Here is a 23,569-nt window from a genome sequence, read left to right on the forward strand (position 1 = left end):
CTGTGCCGGGTGCTCTCCATTGTGTCCAGAGCGGCCCTGTAAGGCAGAGCTCATTAACCGCACTTCATGTATGAGGAAGCAGGGCCGGAGGTGTACTATCAGCTTGCCCAAGATGATATAGCCAGTAAGAGGTGAAGCCAGGGTTTGAACCTCCCTCCAGAGCTAGGGCCTGGACGCCGTGAAGCCCGTCATGGGGCTGGAGTGCCATCCTGGCTCCCCACCATTTCCCTTGACCACTGGTGCTCAGATTCCACGAGTTCTGCATCCGTGGCTGGTGCATTGTGGGAAAGAAGCAGACATGTCCCTACTGCAAAGAGAAGGTAGACCTCAAGAGGATGTTCAGCAACCCGTATCCTTTGTGGGCTCTTGCTGGGAGTGGGCAGTGGTAAGAAAGTACTGGCCTGCATCAGGCGGGTCTTGGGGTCCCCCTCCTGCCTCCTGTCTGGCTTGTCTAGGGAGGTGGGTGGGATGTGGGGCAGGACCAACAGCTCAGCTTCTCCTCACCGCTCAGGATCCCTTGAGGGTGAATCAGTAGTGATAGCGACTTCCTTTGCCCGCCTGCTCACTGTGCACCTGGCGGCACTGTGACAAGCACTTTCCTTCTGTGAGCTCACTCCGTTCTCTAGAGCCTTGTGACCTGGGTAATAGTATCCTCATTTTACCAGTGAAACGGTTTCAAGGTTGACCAGCATTCTCAAGGTGCTGTAACTAACGTGTGGCGCCTCGCCTTGGCAGGCGGGGCTGGAGACCAGCCTTGTCTCCTCCGCTTTGAACACAGGACCTGTGCTGCTCTCAGCTGCCCTGCATCCAGGGGCCTCTCCCAGTTGCCCTTTCTCTCTGTGTGGGGGTTTCCTGGCCCCTGGATACTAGCTGGGCTGTGGAGGGCCATGGTGTCCCCCGTTATGGTTCCTTGCTTGGTTCTCTTGGGGTCTAGTTCAGTAACTCCGTGGTCAAGCCGAGGGTCGGGGCTTCTCTTGGTTCTCAGTACTGGGCCAGACTGTGGTTCCTGATGCCCTCAGAGGGACTCCCCACAGTCTTGTGAGGTCTGTGCTTCCCCGGAGCTGGATTCCCAGGCTCCCTCTCCAGTGTCTTTCCCAGCAGTGGATTGTAAAGTAGAGGGAAGGGACTCCTCTCCAGGGCCTCTTGGCCTCAGCCGGGCCCACATGTTCAGTGCCCTTGGATGGGGCTCTTTGGAGCCTCTCTACCAGGAGTTATCCCCTGTGACCAGCCTCTTGCTCTGCCCCACTATGCCTCTGTCCTCACACTCAACCCCTCTGTTGACCTAGAAATCTTCCCATTTTGGACAAGAACCTTCGGGTTACTTTATCTCTTTCCTCATCTTCCCGAAGCCATTGTTATGAGAAACTTACAGCAGTCTCAGGCTCACTGGCAGTCCCAGCTTACAGAGGGGGTCACGCAGAGCCCTCTGTGTGTATCGGCCATGGAGAGCTTCATTTCACCACTCCACCCTCTGCCTTGTCTGTCCGATCCTCTGCATTGATCCCCTCTGTTCCATTTCTCTCATTCTCTGGATTCAGCCCTGTGTTCCAACACAGAGAGGTTGCGGGCGGTGGGGGCGGGGTGGGGGGAGTGGTCTTTCTAGAAAGCACCTTTCTTTGTAGGCTGATTTCTGTGATGCATCAGGAACATGTAGACAGACCCTTTCACCCATCCCCTAGGCCAGCCTCAGCAGCTCGAACATGTAGCCTCTTTTCTTTAACTCACTAACAGCTGGGAGAGGCCTCATGTCATGTACGGGCAACTGCTGGACTGGCTTCGGTACTTGGTAGCATGGCAGCCTGTCATCATTGGCCTGGTGCAAGGCATCAACTATATCCTGGGCCTGGAATAGTCAGGAAGAAGAACATCCACCCACCATGGACCTCAGGGCACTCTCCTCTCTGCCCTCTAAGACCTCCTGGGTGGGAAAGACTCAGAGGGGCACTGGGCCACTCAGGACTCCTCCGGCTGTGTCCGGGCTGGGGAGGGAGGTGATGGAGAGCCAGCCGGTGGGGCTGTCAGCAGTGGGGGCTTTTTAAAAGAAAACTATTTTGATGAATATATTTAAAAACCTTTTTTATTGTGGAGCTTAGGAATTGCCCCAGTTCTTCCAGGCCTCACCTCCCTGCTTGAGCAGGGCAGGAGCAGAGCCACAACATTTTTGATGTAAAGGAGCCATCTTACCTCTGGCTGTGAGCCCCAGGCCCTGCCCCCCCTCTTCCTTCCGTGCATGGGGCTCGAGCCTGGTACACTCGGTGCGGAAGGGTCAGAGAACTGTGGCCGGTGCAACTGAAGCGTGTTGGGGGATGAAGTGTCCTTCCTCCTGGTTAAGGCCACGGGCAGGCCTTCCCTGTGGGGGTGACCGTAGGCTGGTTGAGGCAAGTGGAACCTTGTCATGGCTTTTCCAATAAGGGAAGCCCTGGGACCTCAGAATTCCCTGAGAATTTGTTGGGGAACCTTCCCCTAAAGCAGGGCTTACTCAGTCAAGAACAGAGACCATCTATACAGAGCAGTGATTGAGGGCCGCTTGTGCAAGCTGACGCTCTGCCCAGAAGTGGTGACATGTGCCGAACGCCACGGCCACATCACTTCCTTCCCTGCAAGCCCCAGTGAGCGTGTGTGTCTGTGTGTCTGCGGTGGAGGGGCTGATAGACGTGACACTTCTTCCTGTAGTCACACATTGTTCCCTTGAAGCTGCCAGGGGATTCCCAGCTCAAGGAATATCCTCATGTCAGCCCCGTCATCCCTGGGTTCTGCCTGGGCCCAGCAGCATGAGTGCTGAGGTGGCTGGGAAGAGGTCAGGGCCAGGTGGGTATGAGGTCTGAAAGGGGGTTTCAGGTAAGCCCCAGGTCTGGTCCTAGGGGTTTTGAAGGAAGTAGGAGGGCAAATATGGACTTTCCACACCGGGTTCCTAGGGAATATGGCCCTTCAGGTGCAGCAGGAACAAAGCAGGATCTTGTCATCTGCTCTTAATAAAGCTCTGTGAGCTGGGTTGGAAAGCTGAACATCCATCTTGCTTTTCTTCTTCCCACCTCTTTCCCTGTGGTCCCTGGGGCTGCCTGGCCTCTGCTGCCTTTTTGCTCCTCCCATTTGAGAGCTGGGTCCTGCAAGTGGTGGGTCCCATTCAACATCCTTGAGTGAGATGGCCTGCTGGGCTTCTGTCCTGTCACAGAAGGAGCCCTGGGTCATCACAGGGTGACTGACCTGAGGTCAGTGCCCTGCTGCAACCACCCCTCTCCCCAGTCACACTCTTACCCAACTGTGGCTTACCCAACATGCCGCTCATGCCCATGGGCCCGTCCTCAGTGGATTGGGGCCAGGGGTCATCCTTTCACTTTTGTCCCTCCTTCGCCCACATGTGGCTCAGCGGTAAAGAATTCACCTGCAATGCGGGAAATGCAGGTTCGATCCCTGGGTTGGGAAGGTCCCCTAGAGAAGGAAATGGCAACCCATTCCAGTTTTCTTGCCTGGAGAATTCCATGGTCAGAGGAACCTGGTGGGTTACATTTCAGAGGGTCATAGAGTCAGACACAACTTCATGAATAAACCACGTCCCCCTACCCCCACATCAGGTCATGTGAGAAGCCAAGGCCAGTCTCTCCACGGCGCGCACTCCATCCTTCAACGGTCCTGAGTACCATGACCTCCCAGCAGCCTGACTCTGGCCTTATTTACACTCACAGGTAGAGTCCTGTCTCCTGTCCCTCGCATCCCCACCCCCTTCCCCGGAGAACTGGGTCTCAGAAGCTCCGACAGTCTTGCCTTCTGACCTCCTTGCTGGAGACACTGGTGCTCCTAGGGAGGAGCTTCTCTGCGTCTTGCAGCCCAGAAGCTCCTGGGCAGGCGGTGAGTTGGGGGTCTGAGAAGATGTGAGTGAGAGCCCTGGAGAAGAGGAGTTGACTTTTAGTCTCCCACATCTAAATTGGAAATGTATGGTTTTTACACACACACACCACACTCACCCCTTGAGATTGCAGCCATGTTCCTGACGCATCTTCCAAACCGTATTCCATCTCTTGGCCTCCCTGGCTCTGTCTCCAGGACCCCATCCTCCTGATCCCAGAAACTCAGGTCTGGCCCTTCACCGCTGCTCCGTGGGTCACCAGCCCTGGTCTCTCTGCCCCTTGAGGCCGCATGTGTGACCCTGACTTCTGTAGCTCCTCTGTTGCTCCAGCCAGTGCTGGGTGTACCCACTTTCCCTAGAAAGCACCCTCTCCTCCCCGTAGGGCTAGTGCTCCAGCCTGTGCTCCAGGCGTGTCTGAGAGGTTCCTGTGGAGGCCAGGAAACGTAGCTCCCATGGTGGGGCTCGTGTGGGGCCAGACACAGCCAAACTGAGCTGGGGAGCTCCGAAAGGGGCAGCTTCCAAAAAAGAGGGCTCTTCAGGGCTTTTTGGGAGCTAGGCAAGGGGAAACTAGACTTCCTGGTGAGCTTAGATCTGTCGCTCTGGCCAAGGAGCTGGGATGACAGAAGTGAGAAGGATTCATGGGGGTGAGGGGTGGGTGTTGGGTTGGTTGGAGGGAGTGGGGAGCCTGAGAAAGGCCAGGATGTGGATGGGCTGGTGTGAGTCTGAAATGTTCCACTTGGTCCAACTTCGGGTCCCCAGTGCCTAGGACAGTTGTCCCCTTGAATACAGTGTGACTGAAGGAAGAAGCAGGAGGCCTTTTCTGTTCACATAGAAGAGCAGAGTCTTGGGATGGAGAGACTGTCATTAGTTCATGGCCCTGTGCACCCCTTGGAGGGTGAGGCTGAGGATGGTTGAAGACCCCAGGCTGATACCACCTGCAGAGCAGGGGGCCTGGGAGTGAGTGAGAAGGTTCATGGCCCCGGTGAGCTCCAGCTCAGCAGAAGGCACGGTGTGCAGGGACCTCCGGGACTGGGTCCAGACTGCTGTGGAGTACATGTGTCTGCTGGTGGCCAGAGCCTACTCTAGATCCCCTGCTTAAATAAAACTGAAAGTAAAATAGCGGGGGGCAGTGCTTTCCCAGAAGGATTTCACTGTCTATCCTGCCCTTCCCAGAACAGCTTTGGCAGCGGAATTTTCCCTCCCTTTGTGACTAGGTAAGTCCCTGGTCCTCTTTGGGCCTGTTTCCATCCTGTAATGAAGTGTTTGATTGGACTAGTGAGTATAATGTTGACGGTAGGAAGAGCTAGGGTGGGGATCCGCCAGCTTTGTTTCTAGGGGCTGGAAGAGCTCCAGCCTGTGCTCAATGCCAGTCCTCCAGTTGTTGTCAGTTGAGACAGGTGGACGGGGCAGAGTGGACAGTGGCAGCCCCCTGAAAAGTCAGACGTAGGAAGGGGCTGTGGAGACCACAGGAAGGCCGTACTAGTGTGCCTGGAATCTGTAGGAGAAGCCGTTTGTCACGGTCGCCTCCCCCGCCTCCCCAGAGAGGAAGTTGTCACAGATATATAGAGCAAGGCCCTGCAGCTCCTGACACAGATCATCCTGGCCATGAGACAGAACTGGATCCCAGGTGGGCCCTGGGGCTGTGCATGTGCGGGAGGGGGTGGTGTCTGGCCGGAGGCCAGCGAGGAGCCTGACCCCAGGCGGTCCCTTCAGCTGCTGTGCTGTGGCTTTCAGCCTCTGGATGCTGCGCTCTGGCTCCATTCCAAGGTCTCCCTGTGCCCCATTCAGAGAGCCAAGAGCCAGGGCTGGAGGGGTTCTTCGGTCCCACCCATTCCCAGCAGAGCCAAGAGTCTGCCAGACCTGATCCTGGCAGCAGCTGCCTCTCCAAGCAAGAGCAGAGCCAGGATGCCGAGCAGTCCTGGGAGGCCAGACAGCTGCTGACCTCTGTGCCTGTCCTCTCCTCAGACCCCAGCCCTCTTTGGGCCCTGCTCCTCTGTGCCCACATCATCTCCCACCTGGCCAGAGCCACACCTGTGCCTCAGGCCACCACAGCTGCCTCACCTGGGATGGCAAAGGCCCCCTGCTCCTCGCGGCCCCCAGCGCTCCCAGCAGCTAAGCAGTGCCCAGCGCTGACAGTGACCTGGCCAGCGGTGGAAGTCTCACTGAGTAAGGAGCTCTTCCAGTAGGATGGGAGGGTGCGGTGGTCCAAGGGCGGGCTGAGGGAACAGTGGCGCCAAGGGTGGGTTGGCCTCTGAGCACGCACCCCCAGCCTTCTGCCATGTAGCCTGTCACCAACCGAGCAGCTCGGTTGAGCAGTGGGCATTCTCCCTCTCCCAGCCAGCATCGCGAGCTGGTGCAGGGCTCAGCTTACAACTCCCAAGATGCTGTCAGGTGGGATGGAGAGGACTCAGAAGAATAGTCAGAGGACTCCCAGAGTCCTGACCAAGGTGTCTCCAAGCCCAGCCCTTCCTCCCAGGGCCCACTTGCCCACTGGCCTTCTCAGTTGAGCGACTGCCTACTGTGCTGCCTCCTTGGCCAGAGCTCCTAGTCACTGAAGCTGGGTGCTAGAAAAGCCTGGGGCATTCTGGAGAAACCACTCAGGAGTCAAGGACCCACATGAGGGACCCATCCCCAGATTCTTCTTGCGCAGCCTTCCCCTTGGGCTTTCCATTCGAGATTCCTGAATTGTGGGGCAGGGTGGGCAGACCATGGCGGAAGCGGGAGGGTCTGCTCTACAGAAGGACTAACAGCCACATGTGCCCCTTAGATGGAACGCTGACGTTGTCCTGTACTGCCTGCAGCCGCTTCCCCCACTACAGCATCCTCTACTGGCTGGGCAACGGCTCCTTCATCGAGCACCTCCCAGGCCAGCTGTGGGAGGGCAGCACCAGGTGAGGGCATGGTGGTGAGGCTGGCTGGAGGCAGGCCACCTGCTGCAGTCCTCTCAGCCTTTCCCCCTCCTCTGCTCCAGGCGGGAGTACAGGGGCAAGTGGACCCAGCTGTGGAGGCCCTTGGTGCTGGAGGAGCTGAGCCCTACCCTGCGAAATACCAACTTCTCCTGTGTTTTCACGGATCCTGGGCAGACTGTCCAGCGTCACCTTGTCCTGGCCCAGCTCTGGGTGAGGAACCCAAGGGAAGGCCTCCGGGACATAAGGAGCCCTGCTTCAGTGTGGGAAGCAGAGGGTGGGCTCTGCCCACAGCAGTCTCCAGCTGATGCCCACTGACTGCCCGAGCCTGAGGTGGAAACTAAAAGGAACAGGACTCGGGCAGGAGAGACATGACGTGGAGGGAAGTTCTTCCCACCTTGGCCCTGATCCTTGTTTGCTTCACTCCCCTAGCCTGGGCAGAAGACAAGTGTGCCCCTGCCACAGGAAGCCCCGCCCTCCAGCCAGGCCCCTCTGCCGCACCATCCTGATGGTGAACCTGAGCTCCACCGCCACCTGGTTGAAACACCACCTCTTTACTGAGGTCCAGGCCACAGTCTGCATCGACTTAATGTATTTGTTTCCTCTGTGGGCTCCTGGGATGCGGGCAGAGGCTGCTTCTGACCCACCTCTGTATCTCTGTCAGCCAAGCAGGGCCCATGGGGGGGCATTCATAAACCATCTTCAACGGCAGCACCTGACGTGTGTCCAGTCACTGTTCCTTTAGGCCGTCGTTCCAGCACAGAGTGCGGCTAGTGTGAGGAGCGAGTATGGAGTGAGAGAGGATGCCATTCTGAAGCCGAAGACAAAGCCAGGTTCAGGGACACAGGCCCTCGCATCACAGGATGCCGGCCCGCAATGGCGCCCCACTCCAGTACTCTTGCCTGGAACATCCCATGGATGGGGGAGCCTGGTGGGCTACAGTCCATGGGGGTCGCTAAGTCAGACACGACTGAGTGACTTCACTTTCACTTCTCACTTTCATGCATTGGAGAAGGAAATGGCAACCAGTGTTCTTGCCTAGAGAATCCCAGGGAGCCTGGTGGGCTGCCGTCTATGGGGTCGCACAGAGTCGGACACGACTGAAGCAACTTCGCTAACGCTCCTCAGGAGCAGAGGCCAGAAACAGTGGAAGATCTTGTGGCCCCAGAGAGGCTGGGAGGAGGGGTTTGAGAGAAGGTAGGTGGTCTGGAGTCTCCCTGCTTCCCCAACACAGACCAAGGCATCTTGGCATTCAAGGGAGAAAAATAGACTTTATTTACAAGTAATAACATTTAGAAAAGATCCATCTCTGGCCCTTAAAAACCTTCCCATCACTCCAAATCCCACCCCAGCGCAAATCTGGGGAGGGTGGGCAATGGGAGCTGCCACTGAGGGCTGCCCCCCACCCTCCAAGGTGCAGGGCCCTTCTCCTGGAAAAGAGCATCCTTTGGGCAACTGGGTCCTTGGGTGGATGGATGCACCTGGGGGTGGGGTGCTCCCACTAGGTCAGTGCCCAGTCCTGGACTTCAAGAGCAAGGGCCCTTGCGAGGCCCAGCGGCCAGGAGCAGCAGGGGCCAGGGCCTGCTCCTCCAATGGTCCCTTCTAGATCCAGAGGCTGGGAGGACTGGCTAGGCCCAAGGACCCAGCCACACAAAGCCAGCCTCAAATCTGGTTACGATGGAGAAGTGACTTTACTCTAGGAAAACATCAGGAGGCAAGGCAGGGAGAGGACCCAGACTGCCCAGGCTCTGGGCCACTCTGGAGGACACAGCTGTTCACCTGGGGATGGTCCGGGTCCCGGCCAGGGTGTGGGCAGGCATCACTGTCTCGAGGATTTGGGCCACTGTTGGCCTGGGAGCTGAGAGAAGGCACTGAAAGGGACAGAAGGAGAAGGGCCAGGCGAGGGCAGCATCGGGAACACGGCGGGGCCGCTCACTGGCACTGGCTCTTCAGTGCTTCGCCTGGGAGAGAGAGACAGCTGCTCAGCGCCAGCCTGCACCCACTCCCGCTCCCACATGCCTGGACTAGGGTGGTCTCCTTGCTGCAGCCCTGGACCCATCTACCGCAGGCTTGCAGGGGCTGGTTTCACCTGAGCAGCTCTGGGTGTTTTATCGTCTGCTTTCCTCGAGGAGGAGCAGCTAACCAGAGGGGAGAGGAGCACCTGCTCTCAGCCCTCGCCCTCCAGGGGCCTAATCAGAGCCCTGGGGTGGCTGGGTGGGGGTCACCCATGCTCCTTACTGGGTTTCTAGGAGCCGAACCCTCCCGTCAGTGCCGCACCTTGCCCTTTGCCCGGGGGGTGGCGGTGGCGCTGGCTGTGGTGGTGGCGATGCGCGGAGAGCGGCGGGTCCCGCTGCGGGGATTGGGTGAGGCTTTGGAGGGGGCTTTCTTTGAGGCTGCCTTCCGCAGAAGGCTGTTCCCAAGCTTCTTGGGCGTGTTGAGGATGCTGAAGGCCATCGACTGGCGGCGGTCAGCCTGTTGGAAAGGGCTGTCAGACCGGGGGCACCACTGGCCACACAGTTGCTCTAGGGCTCAGCTGGCTGGGCCCCTCCAGGTTCTCCCTTCAACCCCCGGCTAACCTGTTTAACAGCTGGAACGGCCTTCTTCTGGGCCTCGGTAGTGCTGTGTCTGCGCCCTTCATGTCGGTCCCGGGGGGTCATGGGGCGCGGGAAACATGTGGTGGCCTTCTTTGACTATGGGGAAGAGGACAGTTAGGTCCAGAACACGAGAGACAAATGGACCATGTCCAGCCAGCACCTGTCTCCCTCCTGCACCAGGAGACTCCCCGCTAATAGACTCGCAGACGTGGCGGCCGCTAGAGAAGACCAAAGTCCAAGCCACCCACCTCAGGTGTGCCGGGACCCTGGTGGGTCTCTGAGGAAACCCGCTTGCGCTGCTGCCGTGTGGTGATGCCGGCGCCCTCAGCTATCTGGGTTGGCTGCATGCTGGCTCGGCGCAGGGTCTCCCGGGGGTCGCCAGTTTTTATCTCCTCATCTGTGATGGCAGGCAGGCTCAGGGAAGGCTGTGTGGGGTAGAAGAAGTGGTCGGTGGACCTGACTGAGCTGTTTGGAGATGGAGCAGGACCGCCCTAGAACTCCTCACTGGCCAGGCATCTGGAGCCTTCCTATTGCAAACGGCTCCCCCGCTGTTGTCTTCCTGCCTACACCCTGCACCAGAGCCACAGGAGCCATCCCAAGAGACCTCTGCAAACTCCAGCCCTCCACAGAACCTCCTCCTGAGTTCCTCCCTGCCTGATAGTTGACCAGAAGCAGGTCCCCCTCCTTGGCAGGCTGGGAAACTGGGGAGGGAGGTCCAGGAGAAAGAGGGAAGTCGGCAGGGGTGGGTCCCTGGCAGGGAACCCGAGAGCTCACCCTGGACTCCAAGGGGTAGCAGGTCTTCAGGTGCGGTGGGCATACTCGGTTGCGCTGCTGCAGCTCTGCAATGCGGTTCCAGTCATCCAGCTGTTCAGGCTCGTCCTGGCAGGTGCCCACATAGAAGCTGTTCCTGCCTGTGCGGGGGCAGGGAGACAGCAACAAGCAGGGCTGCAAGGCCAGCACGAGAGGGTGGAGGCAGCACCCCACCGGCCTTGGTGCCACCACTCCTGTCCTCCTAGCCCTTGAACTCCAGGCTCCAGCACCCCAGGGTCCTGCTCTGCTCCATGCTGCAGCTACAGGCACGAGGCTCACAACCATCTCTTCCCTGGGGACTGGCTCCCTGCCTCCTCCCTGGGGTCCCATGCCGAGGTTGTGACACCAAAAGAAACTATTGGAGGGCCAGGAATCCATACCCAGAGCGCTCCCTGAAGGCAAGAGCCTCAGAAAGGAATCTGAGGATAGACCCCTGGCAGTCTGGCACCCCTGGCAGCCCCTCCCCACCTGAGAAGGGGCCTGGAGCACTCTTGTGCAGGGAATCACCCGCCCCTCATGAAGCCTTTGGCTGAGAATGACATCAGCCTTACTGCCTAGCACAGGCCCTGGGTGAACAACAGGTAGGGAGGAGAGGGGTGAGGTGCTAGATCACGGCTTGTGCTTTGGCTGTGTCAGGATCTGTCTCCAGTTTTATGTTTGGGTGTCAGGCCCCCACAGTCCCCTCACCTGGAGGGGCCCCACTGGACATCCCGGCCTGGGAACGGCGAGCAGAGCTGCGAGTGGTGGGCCGGTAGCCAGGCAGGCTGAGCAGAGTGGAGTTGCCGTCGTCGGGAGAGCCCAGGCGGGCTAGAGACTGGGTGGAGGAGGCAGCTCTCGGGCCTGCCTGGGAAGCTGGAGCTGACTGTGTGCTGTAGAAGGAGGCGTTGGCACTGTCTGGATCCTCCACGTCCAGCTTCTGGAAGAGAGGATGCACCTGCTGCAGCGGGGCTGGGCCCTGACATCCTGGGACATCCCTGGCGGCCCACCAGCTGAGACTGAACCCAATGCAGGGGTGTGTGATCCCTGGTCAGGGAACTAGATCCCACATGCTGCAACTAAGACCCCCCACCAAGCATATCAACATTTTTTTGAAAAAGCCTCCCATTTCCTTTCCCAGAGCGCCTCAGATCCCATGGCTGCCCGTGTCCACACTGCTTTGCATAGGGTCCTCAGCTGCCCATCTGCAAGAAATGGGCCTTGTTAATCCCACACAAGGTGCTGAGGGTGTCAGGACTCCCGTCCATTGTTCCGTTGAGTCTGTTCACAACGCTCTGAGGGAGGGTGGGCCAAAAGTCTCAGGCTGTCTTAGAAGTGAGGTACACGGGCGTCAAAGGACTGGCCTGAGGGTCACAGCAGGGGACAGAGCTGGAGCTGGACCCTGCTTCTCCTGAGAGCATCAGGCTTGTCCCACAGGTCCCTCTGACCAAACACACCAAGGGACCATCTTTTAGAACTTCAGTTTCTTGGTAGCTGAAGTGCTCCCCTCCTCTCTTCCCCAACTTCCTTGGGATGTGGAAACAAGACCAGAGCCCCAGGCAGGCAGGCAGGCAGGCAGCCCCCTGAGCAGCACAATGTATCTGTCACCCAGGGTGCGTGCTGGGAGGCTTCTCTGCGTTGTCCCCTTGAGCCTGCACAGGGTTGCTACTGTACATGGCATGGCAGCCTGTCAGTGGACAGGCAGCCGAGGCCAGCCCCGCCCCTTTCTACGGGAGACCAAAGCAAGTCACTGCTCTGTGGCTCTCATCTGGGTATGGACCAGTCAGCCCTGCCCCCTCTGGAGGCGGTTTTGGAGACCTGATGGAGAGAGGCCCTGGAGAGGAAGTGAGCGGTGCTGTCCTACAGCCCCATCCCCAGCAGCCTGACCTTGCTGACCTTGGTCATGGTGATGTTGATGATCTGCGTGGTGCGCCTACGAGCAGAGCGGGTCTTCCGGCTTGAGTCCAGGGAGATGTCCCCCAGAGAGTCCAGGCTGCTCTCCAGGGGGGCCTGACCCCGGGTGGGGATGGGCGTGAAGTAGAGGCTCTCCAGGGACTCCACTTTGGGGGGCAGACGCTGGGAGATGGGGGAGGCTGGCTCTCCAGGGATGCTGGTGCCGTCTGGCTGGGTGCGAGGCAACTTGCTATGGGGAAAAAGCTGCTGAGACGCCATTCCTGGGGCTACACCACATTTTGTCCATCCCTTTGTTCCAGTGACATTTACTACAAGACCACCAGGTCAAGCACCCCACCCTCTGATTTTTTGGAGGTACCAAGAAGAGTCCTTGACTGGGACCCTGCCTTCCATCTGCTCCATCGTTGGTGAGCCCACCCACCCCATGGTGCCCTGAGCTCCTCAACACAGGCAACCCTGCTCTCCAGACCCTCCCAGACACGGCCCCACACTGCCCCTCTGGAGTCCACGACATGTCCCAAACTAAGTCCACCGTCTGTTCTTCTATTTCCTATTACAGCCAACATGAAGCTGGGGGGAGCAACCTCCAGCCAGCCTCCATCTCTTCCCTTTCCTGCAAGCCCAAGAGCCCCCTAACCACACCCCACTCCTCTCCTTCCCTGTCTACCTCGTCTCCTCTCACCTCGACTACAACAGCCTCTGAGAGACCCATGGTGGTGACAAGCTAGGACTCAAGCCAGGCTGCCTGGGGTCAAGCCTAGCCCTGCTACTGTGGGATCCCAAGCTGCCCCAGTTTCCTCGGTGAAAGCAGATAATCATAGACTCTACCTCAGAGTTGTTATGAGATAAATACACCTGAGAAATATGAATTCATTTAACAGTATCTCTGGCACATATAAAGCGTTTAACATAAAAATACATTTATTGTTCTCATTAAAGTCTCAGTTTTCCCTATCAGGATAGGTAGGCTAAGATGCAAAACTGACCATGTGCTCAACTGCAAACCCTTTTGAGGCCCCTCAGTGCCTTTAGAATCAGGTCTAAACGCCAGCCTCCTTCAGTGCGGGTCCAGCCTGGGCCCAAGCCCTCCCCACTTCAGTGTCCAGCCAGGCTCCTCCTCAGCCTTTGCTGTAATCACTCTTCTCGGTCCATGGGACACACACCTACAGTTTCTTTCAAGACTCAAGAGCAGGAGTGACAGCCTCCATGAAGCCTCTTCTGACCACTCATTTCTTCTCATTCCCGCTATGCTACATACAAGCATCTGGCCCAATACCTCTAATATGTCATCTTCCTCTAAGAACAGGCTTCCAGAGGGCAAAGGGTTCCCATCTTCCTCTCTCATAGCCCCAGTGCCCAGGAGGCTGCCTGAGCACAGTGGGCGGACAACAGGGAGGAAGGGTGCCCCCTGACCTGGTGACAGAGAGAGGGGTCCCCTCCTCGCAGCTCAGATCCAGGCTGTCAATACTCAAGTCCAGCTGAGGCTTCGCCTGGGGCTCCCGGCTCTTCAAGGCGTCAGTTGCCACCTGGAACTTGCCCAGGTCCCGAAGCTGCTGGTCGGCATGGGCAACCTGGGAACGGGGGCAGGGAGAAAGTGAAGGCAGGCCTCAGCAGGGTGGCTGCGGAGAGCAAGGCACCGGAGGCCAGTGTGCGGGCGCAGCCAGAGCCTCACCTGTGCCTCCAGGCTGCGCACCTGGGCCGTGAGGTGGCGGCAGGCCTGCTCGGCCTCCTTGGTCTTCAGCCCGGCCTGCTGCAGCTCCCGGCCCAGCCGATCCGCTTCTGCCCGCAGCTCCTTGTTCTCCGTCTGCAGCTGCTCCAGGCCCCGCAGCTGCTCCTGCAGCTCTTGGTTCTGCTGCTTCTTGGCATCATAATGAGTCTTGGCCTTCTCCATCTGGGTGGGTGGAAGGGCGAGTGGGTGGTGGGGTCGTGAGTGGGTGGTGGGGTCGGAGAAGTGGGGGGCACAGGGGCCGGGGCTGGGGCCGGGCTCCTCACCTGTAACTTGTAGTGCTCAGCCGCCTGCTCCTTCTGGCTCAGCTGGGCCTGCAGCTCGCTCAGCTGGGCCTGGAGGCGCTGGACCTCCTGCAGGCTCTCACCGCCCTGGGCCTGGAAAGAGGAAAGGAGCTGATGGCCGCTGGTCTCTCTCTGCCTCACCCAAATCCACCGACCCCTAGCCTCCTGGGCTCCACGGTGTTTACAGATCCCTGCATGTCCTCTGAGGACACACAACAGGCCTTTGGGCCCCTCCTAGCTGCAGCCTAAGCACCACACACCCCTCACCCTCCCTCCGTGAGGACAGTCTCCCAGGAGGAAACGCACTGACCCCCAGGAACACCAGGGGTCTAGGCACAGCCTGTGTGCTGAGGACACAAGAACTCGTTTCTCCTCAAAACCACTCTGGGAACTAACTTTAGCTCCACTTCACAGATGAAGAAACTGAGTTCAGATCCTGAAAGCACACTGGTCATGGGGACTAAACAGCAGAGTAAGATTGCAGCCTCTGCCCACCTGACTCCGAAGCCGGTGGGCTCATTTATGCTGCGGGCACCGCCTCCCTGACAGACCACAGACTCCTTGGGCACAGGATCTGTCCTTGGCGGCTTCTCTGTCCACCCGCAATCTGCGCCAGCAAGTGCTAAGTCTGTAGCAGGCACTGGCCAGGGCCAGCCAGCCTTACCTCCTCACCCCCGCCCCGGCACCAGGAAGGGCCCCAAGAGGAGTGTACTCCGCCTGTTTGTCAGCGTGACCGTGACATGGTGTGGAAGCACAGGGCAGTGAGCTGGGCAAACAGCTCTGAGTTCCACCCACTCCTGTGACCCTCCTGGAGCCACTGGGAACAAGTTCCTTTGCCCTTAACTAAAAGCTGTGAAGCCTGGAGTTGCAAAAAAGCAACTATTAAACCAAAGAAGGTGACACCACGGAAAGCATTGAGAACATTCAGCTGCACTGTAGTGCTAAATGTCACTAACACTCATTCCCTGAGATTAAACAGCACAACCCAACTGAAGCCTCTGCGGTGCTGTAGATGTTCTGATCTGTCCTGTCCAGTATGGTAGCCACTAGCCACACATGGCTACTGAGCTATGGAAACGTGGCTAGCATGACTGAGAAACTGAATTTTTTATTTAAATAACCACACATGGCTAGTGGCTACTGCAGCAGACAGTGAAGGTCTGCAGGTTGCGAGCCACTCTGGTCTCTCAGGAGCTCGCAGATGCACAGGCAGGGCTCCTGAGGCTGCCAGGTCCCAAGGTGGCCCAGCCAGGGCTCAGCGCTTCCCTCCCTGCTCCCTTGAGCCGATGAGGGCAGGCCTATCCCCTGCTGTCCCACCTTCAGCTTCTGCTGCTGCGCCTTGCTGGCTTGCTCATGGTCAGCTAGCTTCTTGCTCAGTTCTTCCACCTGGGGCAGGGAAGCAAGAGGAGAGAGACTCAGGGGGCCTTCTGCTGAAGGTCCAGACAAATTATGGGGTTTCCCCAGGCCAGTCCCCAGTGTCCCCATAAGAAACTCAGGGCCGCCGTGGCTGGTGGGCAGGACCTGAGTGACGTGACCCAACGCAAGTGCTGTCAGAGCCACCTGCTCACGCTTGCCTCCAGCCCCTGCTTCAGAGACAGACGCAGCGGGGCCACTCAGGAGCTGACACCCCACCACGACTTACCGCCACCATTCCCAGCCCCAACCGTCCCACGGCGGGACAGGAACAGGGGACCCCATCTATAACGCCAGCAGACACACTCAATGACTACCCCACCCCCTCGCCCCACAAGAAACTGGCAGAGCAAAATCCCAACTGCTCGGACCTCTCCTCGACATGCACAGGCCATTAGGGCTGGCGCTAGTGGTGTGGTGGCTGTGATTAGCACTGGGGTCAGGCAGCTGGAAGACGAGAGCAGGGTAGCACACGTATTCCACGCCCACCCCACCCCCACAGAGAGGAAGGGCTCAGGGAGGAAGGGGATGAGAGGGCGCATGGCAGCCACAGACGCTCCTGGCTCCCCCGGGCTTTCTGGGAGCTCAAGCATGATCAGTGAAGGCAAAAGGCGGGAGCTCCATTGCTAACTGTTTGCTCTTCTGTCTGACCTTCCCCATCATCTCAGGCTCCCTGGAGGAGGGGATGAGAGGAGAGGAGGGCCCAGCTCCTCAGCAGGCCCCAGATGATGGGGTAGGAAAGGGGGTAGAGGAAGGGGGCGCCCACTAAATGCCAGTTTGATAGCTTTGATGTCTAGGGAAGCACCCTGGTAAGGGCGAGGCAGTCAGACCTCACCTCCTCTCAACCTTGACCTTCCTGCTCCCAGACATCTCTATCTTATGCTGGAGGTTAAAAACCCCAGAGGGTGATGGGCAAGCGTCCTGAGCTCAAGGCCCTGGTAATCTGTGGGGGCCGCCTGGCACATCACCTTTCTGGCTTCTGCAGGAAAGAAGGGAGCTGTGCCACACCAGGCCTGTGGCCAAACTGTAAGTCCCGACAGCTGAGTACCCAAACTGGGAGCAGGACTTGGAGGTCTGGGAGTCCCAAGGGCAGGCTGTCTCTGGACCTGGTACAGGAAAGACGAAGCCTGCCCTACCCCTCATCCCTGAGAGACGATGAGAGTACAGACGGGTGGAGAGGCCGACCTGGGATGGGTGGGGCGGGGCCTGAGAGGGCCCAGCACACCGCACTCCGGGACGGCCTGGGTTCCACGGCGTGACCCTGCCCCTTCACAAACAGTTCACAACAGGAGCCCACGGAGGCAAGCTGCAGCCGGGGTCATGCACCGAGACCAGTCACCGCTTAAGCAGCCAGCATTTATCGAGGACCTCAGGTATTACCTGCTTAGTCTGCTCTCTCTGAAATAACTCTAGCTGCTCCACCTGCGCATGGGGGAGCAACGGAGACAGCATGAGATGGGGGCCCAAAAGGCACCCGCCCTGCTCCCAGGCTGACCGCACCGAGGCTCTGATCTGCCCCCAGGGAACTAGATGTCTAGCAGCCTCTTTAAATGCCATCTTGGCTCATTGGAGGCCCTGGTGGCTCTTGGGGCCTCCACTGTAAGTGTGCCTCCTCATGACAGAGTGCCTCAAGGGGCTGGCTGATGGCTCTCACAGCCTGCCTCACCAGAGACAGAGCCTTCGGGGAAGGGGAGTTTCTGTAGGCCAGCAGGGGCCACAGACACCCTGTACTAGCAGCCACCTCTCCTCCTGCCACCCAGACACTCTGGCATCACATGGGGATCAGAGGCCGGGGAATGTAGAGGGACGATGTCTCCGCCTCTCAGGTCTGCTCTCCAGGGGTGTGGCTGAGCCAGGGCCTCACCTGGGCAGTGAGTTTCTGCCTCTCCTCCTGGAAACGCTGCCTCTCCTCCAGGACCTTGGCCTTGGCACCCTCGTACTTGGCGGTCATCACCTCCAGCTCCCGGGCAGTGCTCTGAGCTTCCCGCTGCATCTCAGTCAGACGGGTCTCAGCATCAGCACGCACAGCTGCCAGCTCCTGGCTGTACTTCTCGCGGGCCTGGTCCAGCTCCACTTCCAGAAACTGCCGGCCGAGGCTGGCCCGCTCGCCCAGCCCGCGGTTCTCCTCTGCCAGCAGGCCGTGCGCCTTCTTCAGCATGCTCAGCTGCTCCACGTAGCTGGCCTTCTCCGCTCGCAGCTGCTGAGCCACACGCTCCTGCTCTGCCACCTTCTGCCGCAGAGGCAGCAGCTCCCCAAGCTCGCGCTGGGCCCGCAGCAACTCTGCCCGCAACCCGCCAGCCGCCTGCTTGCTCTGCTCCAGCTCCTCCCTGTGGCGCTTCTCAGCAGCAGCCTGCTCAGCCTGCAGCTGCTGGCATAGGTGCTTGACAGGCAGCAGCTCGCTCACCAGGGCCTGTGTGCTGGTGTGCTCCAGCTGCAGGGCCGAGAGGGCCTGCTCCTTCTGGAAGAACTTTTCCTGCCAGGCCTTTAACTCTTGGCCCAGCTCCTCTGCTCGCTCCGCCTGTGAGGCCAGCTCCTGCCGCAGGCTCTCAGAAGCCACCCGCTGCTTCTCAGCCTCCTCCCGGAGGGTCTGGACCTCCTCTCGCAGCGCGGAGCTGCGTTCCGCGGCCCTAGCGCTGCTGCTGGCGGTCTCCGCCTGGAGCAGGCGCAGCCGCTCTTCCAGCTTCTGACTCTTCTCTGACTCGGCAACCACAAGCCGCTTCAGCTCCTTGCTCTCGCCCTCCTTCTCCAGCACCTGGCGGTTCAGGATGGACACCTCCTCCTCCAAGCTGCTGATGAGGCTGTTTTTTCTCTCGGCCTCCTGCTGACCCCGGGCCACCTGGGCCTTCCACTCGTCCTCAGCCTTGCCGTGCTCCTGGGCCTTGGCGCGGAGCGTGGCCAACTCCCTCTGGGTTGAGGCTAAGGCGTCCTGACTGCTCCCCAGCTCCTGGGCCTTCTGCTCTAACTGGCCCCGCAGAGTCTTCAGAGTACTGGCCTGCTCCGCGTGGGTGGTACGCTCAGACTCAAGGCTGTGCTCCAGGCTGGAGGCCTTCTCCTGGTACTCACGGGCCTGCTGTTCCAGCCGGCTCACCTCTGCCTGCAGAGCCTGCAGTTCAGAGCCTTCTGGCTCAGTCTTTCCAGTAGCCTTGGACTGGGTTCGCAATCCAGAAGCGTCTTCTCGGCTGGCTGTCCCAAGAGACTGCGGGCGCCCCTCCTCTTTCTTGGCCAGCTGTTCTTTCAGTCGCTCCACGGTTTGCTGAAGCTCCTTCAGTGCTGCCCCTTGGGCTGCCTCCTGCCCACGAAGCTTGGCCAGTTCCTGGTCCATCCCCTCCTTTTCCCTCAGGGCCTGGGCCAGTGCCTCCTGCAGGGCAGCAAACTCCACACGCTGCTCATTGAGTGCATTCTGCAGCCGCATCTCCAGTTCTGCCTTGGCGGCCTTCTCCAAGGCAAGGTCAGCTTGGGCCCGGCCCCGCTCCTGGGTCAGCCGTGCCACCTCCCTCTCCTGTTGCCCACGCTCCTCCTGCTGCTGCCCCTGGCTCTCCATCAGTGCGGCCCGCAGCCTCTCCAGCTCACTACCCATCTGCTCAGCCTCGCGCTCCATAGCCTGCAGCGCGGCCTGCGTGCTGCAGAACGGGCGTCCCTGCTGCTCTTCCAGCCACTCCGACTCTCTATCTCCTACTCTGGGCGGCTCCTTGAGCAGCTCCGGGGAGGCCGTCTCCGGCTGCTCACCTGCCTTGCGCACCAAGGCCTCCAGGCGGGCCACCTCCTTGCTGGTGGCCGCCATCTTCTCCTGCAGGGTGGCAAGGTCGGTGGCGAGCTGCTGGGCTCTGCCCTCCTTCTCTTGGACCTGCTGCAGGGCCCTGGCCAGGCTGGCGTGAAGCTGAGCCAGCTCATCCTGCTGCCGGCTGATCTGGAGCTCGCTGTGGGCCTCGATCCCCACCACCTTCTCCTTGGCCTCCTGCAGCTCCTGGCGGGCCTTCTCACATTCCTCCTTCAGGGTCATCAGCTGTTCCTGGAACATAGCGCCGTACTGCGCCTCCTCCTGCTGGCTGTCCTCATACCGCTCACGCCAGGTGGCCACCTCCTTGGCCAGCTGCTCACACTCACTCTCAGCCTCACGCTGGGAGGCTACAGCCTCGGCCAGCTCCTGCCGCAGGGCTTCTGTCTGGGCCTGATGGGCCTCCCCGAGCTGCTGTAACCGGGCCTCCAGCCCCTTACGCCCAGCTCTCTCTTCTTCCAGCTCCTTCTGCCCCTGCTCGTGCTGCTCCACTAGGCTCTGCGTCTCCGCCTCCAACCTGCAGATGCACCGCTGCTGCTCTGCCAGGGTGTCTGCAGTCCTGCGCTTCTCCTCTTCCAGGCTGCCTGTGGTGGCCTTCAGGGACTCTTCCAGGGCCTGGACCTGCTCCTGAAGCTGGGCCTTCTCCTGGGCCACGCTTTCCCACTTGGTTGCTTTCTGCTGCTCAGACCTCAACTGGGCCTTCAGCTCTGCTGCCTGGGCCTGTGCCTCACTCTGCCCCTGGCGGGCTGCCTCAACATGGGCACGGAGTTCCTCCACCTTCTGGCTCAGCTCCGCCTTCTCCTCCTGGGCCTGTGTCAGTGAGGTCTGGGCACCCTCCTGGGCTTCATGGGCCGTCCGCAGCTGCTCTTGAAGGACCTCCAACTTGGCAACCTTCTCCTTCTCCACAGCCCCCAGCTGCTGGAGGGCTGCGTCTCTCTCCCGGAGAGCAGCCTCCCGCTCCTCAGCTGCAGCAGCCAGTTGCTGGGCCTGGTCTCGCCTCGTGGCCTCCTTCTCCGTGGCAGCCTCTTCCAGCTGCCGCTCCTTGCGCTCCAGGCTGCTGCTCAGCTGCTCCACCTGCTGGCGGAGGCCCTGGGCAGCCTCTTCCTGCTGCCGGAGAGTCTGTGTGAGCTGCGCCTGCTCCGTTTGGGCCTGCTGCTTCAGGCCAGCCAGTTCCCCATCCCGCTGCTGCACAGCAGTGTTGAGGGTATCCAGCTCAGAGGTCAGTGTGGCCACCTGGGTGGACAGCCGGGCCACCTGAGCCTGAGAAGCCTGCTCCAGCTCCTCCTTGGCCTGGCTGAGGTTGGACAGGGAGCCCTGCAGCTCGGCAATCAGGCCGGCCAGCTGCTGCTTTTCTTCTTCGAAGTGGCTCCGCTCGGCGAGCAGCTTGGCTTCCCGCTGGCCCCGCTCGGTCTCCAGTGCTGCCACCCTGGCTTGAAGCTGGGTGTTGTCTGCGGCGAGAGTGGCTGCCTCTTGCTTGAGGGTTTCCAGCTGGTAAAAGAGACAAACGGGGATCAGCACAACTCCTCGGTGCCCTCTACCCCTCTGGGGATTGAGGACCACCAGGAACCTGAACATGGAGAGCACGGGTCAGCAGCCACCCCAGCCCACAGGTGTCACCGCTGCCCCTGACTCCCTACCTGCAAGACATCGCCCAGCACCTCACCCTTCTCCTGGGGTGGGTTCTCCCGCAGCTGGGCCAAGTGTTCTTCCAGCTGTGAAAGCTTTCCCTGAAGGATTTCGTTCTTCTCTTCAAGGCATTTCTGGGAGTAAATGAGAGCCCCAGGTTAACAGAAATGAAACAGGCACCAGCTTGCCACACAAGCCCTCGTGAGCATCAACAAAACATTATTATCCCATTACCTTGTTACCAAGATCTCCTCTGGCCCCGACCTAGGGGAAAACTAGCAGAAACCAATGGAGACCTGACTTACCAGCCCCAGTCCCAGGGCTGAATTAAGTTGGGTGACCTGCTCATTTCTTCTCCAAGGCTGAATTTACTTAAGATTTCCTCACTGTATACCCTTCCTTGGTCATGTCTTGGCTCTCAGAGTATCCAAACACTCATCAGCTTAAAAATATCCTGTCTGAACAGCAGTAGCCACAGCACCCCCTGGTCCCCTGCCCGTCTTCACCCCACTGTTCACTAAGCAACTACAATGGGCCAGGGCCTGTCTGAATCTACCCAACAGATAGGGAGGTAGCAACTACCATCCCTATTGTTTTTACAGAGTAAGAGCCCAAAGCTGACAAGTTAAGTGCCTTGTCCAGGGGCTACATGGTTACTAATACATGGCAGAGCTGTGTTCTTGACAGCAAAATAATCTCAGCACCTTCACTTCATACCAGACAATGTGTGTTCAGTGCTCTACCTGCATTATCTTACAACAGATGACAAGGCAGCTACTAATTCTTTTTTCCCATTTTCGGGAAAAGACGCTTAGAAAGAAGTCAAGTAACTTGTCCAAGAGCCACACCTGTAAACAGCAGAGACAGGATATACAGGTGTACTGAACCGAAGCCCATTACAGCACACTATTAAGCCTTGAAGAGCAGTCAGCATAATTCCCAAAAGTCCCATAGTGAAAAGTGAAGTCACTCAGTCATGTCCAACTCTTTGCGACCCCATGGACTATAGCCTACTAGGCTCCTCCGTCCATGGGATTTTCCAGGCAAGAATACTAGAGTGGGTTGCCATTTCCTTCTCCGGGAGATCTTCCCAACCCAGGGATTGAACCCGGGTCTCCTGCATTGGAGGCACACATTTTACCATCTGAGCCACCAGGAAGTCCAAAGGTCCCATAGAGGTAAACGGCATTCAGCTTTGGGCACGTGGTCAAGACCGTGGCCCTGACTTCCCGAAGCAGAGGGCTACCTTGTCCTGCAGAGCTGTGCCAAGCTCCTTCTCCAGATGCGCCTGCTTCTCCCTCCACTCCTGAGTGGCCCTGCTGTGTTCTTCTGTCAGTTCATTGAGCGCCCCCTGGAGTTGCTGCAGGTGACTGGCAAACTCCCGCAGCTGAGACAGACAAAAGGGAACCCCCGTCACCCAGGGTCAAAACTGCCAGAACCACTGCTGTCTGCCTGCTGAACTCCAGGGTCTGGACAGCTCCTGTTATCCTTCCAGCCCTCCTCAAGCCAAATGCGACTACTCACATCTCTAACGCAGGACTACTAATCAAAATTTACAGCCACCAGCCGGTCCCTGGCAGTAGCCAATTAAGGAATGAGGACATTCTCCTCAACCCTCTGGGGGAACTGTCCAGACCAACTCAGCTGCACCTTCCAGGTGAGGACCAGAAACCCCAACTCTCACCTTAAAGGAAAGGTCCCCATTCTCCTCAGAAAGCTGGCTAATTCTGCGGTCCATCTGGCTCTTCTCTGTCTTCAGGTCCTGGCACTGCTTCAGAGCTTCGTGCAGCCGCACAGTGAGGCTGCGAGGGAGGGGGCAGTGAGGAAAGAGCACATGGCCGCTGCACCGGGCGCGAAGGGCAGCAGGAGAACCGTACCTCTCGTTCTTGCCACGCAGTTCCTCCAGCTCCCTGGGCTCCAGCGGACTGGCCGCCTGCTTCTCGTTGAGCTGAGCGAGGCGGTCAATGCGCTGCTGCAGCATGGCTATCTGCGCATCTGCCCGGAGGAGAGGAGAGGACTCAGCCCAAGATGAGGGGAGGAGTGAGGAGGGAGGGGGGAGGGGCCGCTGGTCCAGGGGAAGAAGGGGTGGGGGCATGGATAGCACCAGCTTCCAGGTGTCAGCCAGTGGGCCCAGGGATGAGCTCAGCTCCCGGGCCAGCAGGGGAGACAACACAGGAGGCAGAAGAGCCACACCTCAGACAAGCCCAGCACCTTCCTAGATGAAAATCCCAAATGCCGCCCATCCACACATGTCCGCCAGTGAGCCAGGTACCTACCCTTCTCGGTGAGGAGCTTGCGGTTCTCAGCCAACTCCAGCTCCAGCTCGTCTCTATTGCTTCTCTCATCTGCAAGCTGCTTCTTTAGCCGCCTCATCTGGAACTGTGGGGTCTGCAAGATGTCACCCATGGGGGAGGCTGGGGAACCTGAGAGGAAGCTGAGGAAGGAGATGGCGCAGATGCCACGGTCAGAGCCCAAGACGTGAGGGCAGAAGCAACCAACAGGCACGGTGGGGGGCGGGAGGGCGCAGCTCTGTGGGTGCGCGTGCGGGGTGAGGCCCAAATGCCTGGGTTCCGCCTGCAGTGCTACCTCGTGCTTTATGACGTGACTTAGAGAAAGCTGCTCTTCTTTCTTCAAGTCTTAATTTCTCTATGCCTCCCCACCCACCACAGCTGCAAAAGGAGGGCATTCTCTTTGCCTTTAC

General features: G+C 59.1%; 3 protein-coding genes across 38 annotated transcripts in view; 2 read left to right on the top strand and 1 right to left on the bottom strand.

Moving 5' to 3' along the window:
* RNF121 (ring finger protein 121) overlaps positions 1–7,461 on the top strand; it is an 85,532-nt gene extending 78,071 nt beyond the window's left edge. For 2 of the 5 annotated variants that reach the window (XM_004016278.6, XM_060399420.1), the window contains 2 exons: positions 248–349; positions 1,732–7,461. In XM_004016278.6, coding sequence (XP_004016327.1) covers positions 248–349; positions 1,732–1,852 — 223 coding nt within the window. In that variant the 3' untranslated portion in view covers positions 1,853–7,461. Of the gene's footprint in view, positions 1–247; positions 386–1,731 lie in introns of all 5 variants that reach the window. The other 3 variants (XM_027979467.3, XM_012095988.5, XM_042233166.2) reach the window with 3 other exon arrangements.
* Positions 5,434–7,461, top strand: IL18BP (interleukin 18 binding protein). Its single transcript, XM_027979468.2, has 5 exons — positions 5,434–5,471; positions 5,810–6,010; positions 6,612–6,735; positions 6,816–6,963; positions 7,183–7,461. Exons 1-5 carry the CDS (start codon positions 5,450–5,452, stop codon positions 7,309–7,311), a joined length of 624 nt encoding a protein of 207 aa, XP_027835269.1. The 5' UTR covers positions 5,434–5,449; the 3' UTR covers positions 7,312–7,461.
* Positions 7,462–8,001: 540 nt separating this feature from the next.
* NUMA1 (nuclear mitotic apparatus protein 1) overlaps positions 8,002–23,569 on the bottom strand; it is a 69,565-nt gene continuing 53,997 nt past the window's right edge. For 23 of the 32 annotated variants that reach the window (XM_027979470.2, XM_027979471.2, XM_042233170.1 and 20 more), the window contains 18 exons: positions 23,145–23,302; positions 22,746–22,863; positions 22,553–22,670; positions 22,115–22,255; positions 20,880–21,002; positions 17,332–20,730; positions 16,848–16,889; positions 15,372–15,440; positions 14,037–14,147; positions 13,717–13,935; positions 13,458–13,615; positions 12,018–12,273; positions 10,842–11,070; positions 10,119–10,255; positions 9,593–9,769; positions 9,327–9,440; positions 9,028–9,222; positions 8,002–8,711 (listed from right to left, as the gene is read on the bottom strand). In XM_027979470.2, coding sequence (XP_027835271.1) covers positions 8,700–8,711; positions 9,028–9,222; positions 9,327–9,440; positions 9,593–9,769; positions 10,119–10,255; positions 10,842–11,070; positions 12,018–12,273; positions 13,458–13,615; positions 13,717–13,935; positions 14,037–14,147; positions 15,372–15,440; positions 16,848–16,889; positions 17,332–20,730; positions 20,880–21,002; positions 22,115–22,255; positions 22,553–22,670; positions 22,746–22,863; positions 23,145–23,302 — 5,776 coding nt within the window. In that variant the 3' untranslated portion in view covers positions 8,002–8,699. Of the gene's footprint in view, positions 8,712–9,000; positions 9,223–9,326; positions 9,441–9,592; positions 9,770–10,118; positions 10,256–10,841; positions 11,071–12,017; positions 12,274–13,457; positions 13,616–13,716; positions 13,936–14,036; positions 14,148–15,371; positions 15,441–16,847; positions 16,890–17,331; positions 20,731–20,879; positions 21,003–22,114; positions 22,256–22,552; positions 22,671–22,745; positions 22,864–23,144; positions 23,303–23,569 lie in introns of those variants that run through there. The other 9 variants (XM_060399414.1, XM_060399415.1, XM_027979475.2 and 6 more) reach the window with 5 other exon arrangements.

The sequence above is a fragment of the Ovis aries genome, chromosome 15 (genome assembly GCF_016772045.2).
Source record: "Ovis aries strain OAR_USU_Benz2616 breed Rambouillet chromosome 15, ARS-UI_Ramb_v3.0, whole genome shotgun sequence".
In the NCBI taxonomy this organism is placed as follows: domain Eukaryota; kingdom Metazoa; phylum Chordata; class Mammalia; order Artiodactyla; family Bovidae; genus Ovis; species Ovis aries.

Excerpts from the sequence above, each read along its gene's own strand:
- IL18BP (XM_027979468.2), top strand. The coding sequence starts at position 5,450 with ATGAGACAGAACTGGATCCCAG. Across the intron at positions 6,011-6,611 it reads AGCGGTGGAAGTCTCACTGA|ATGGAACGCTGACGTTGTCC; the intron begins GTAAGGAGCTCT and ends TGTGCCCCTTAG. Across the intron at positions 6,736-6,815 it reads CTGTGGGAGGGCAGCACCAG|GCGGGAGTACAGGGGCAAGT; the intron begins GTGAGGGCATGG and ends CCTCTGCTCCAG.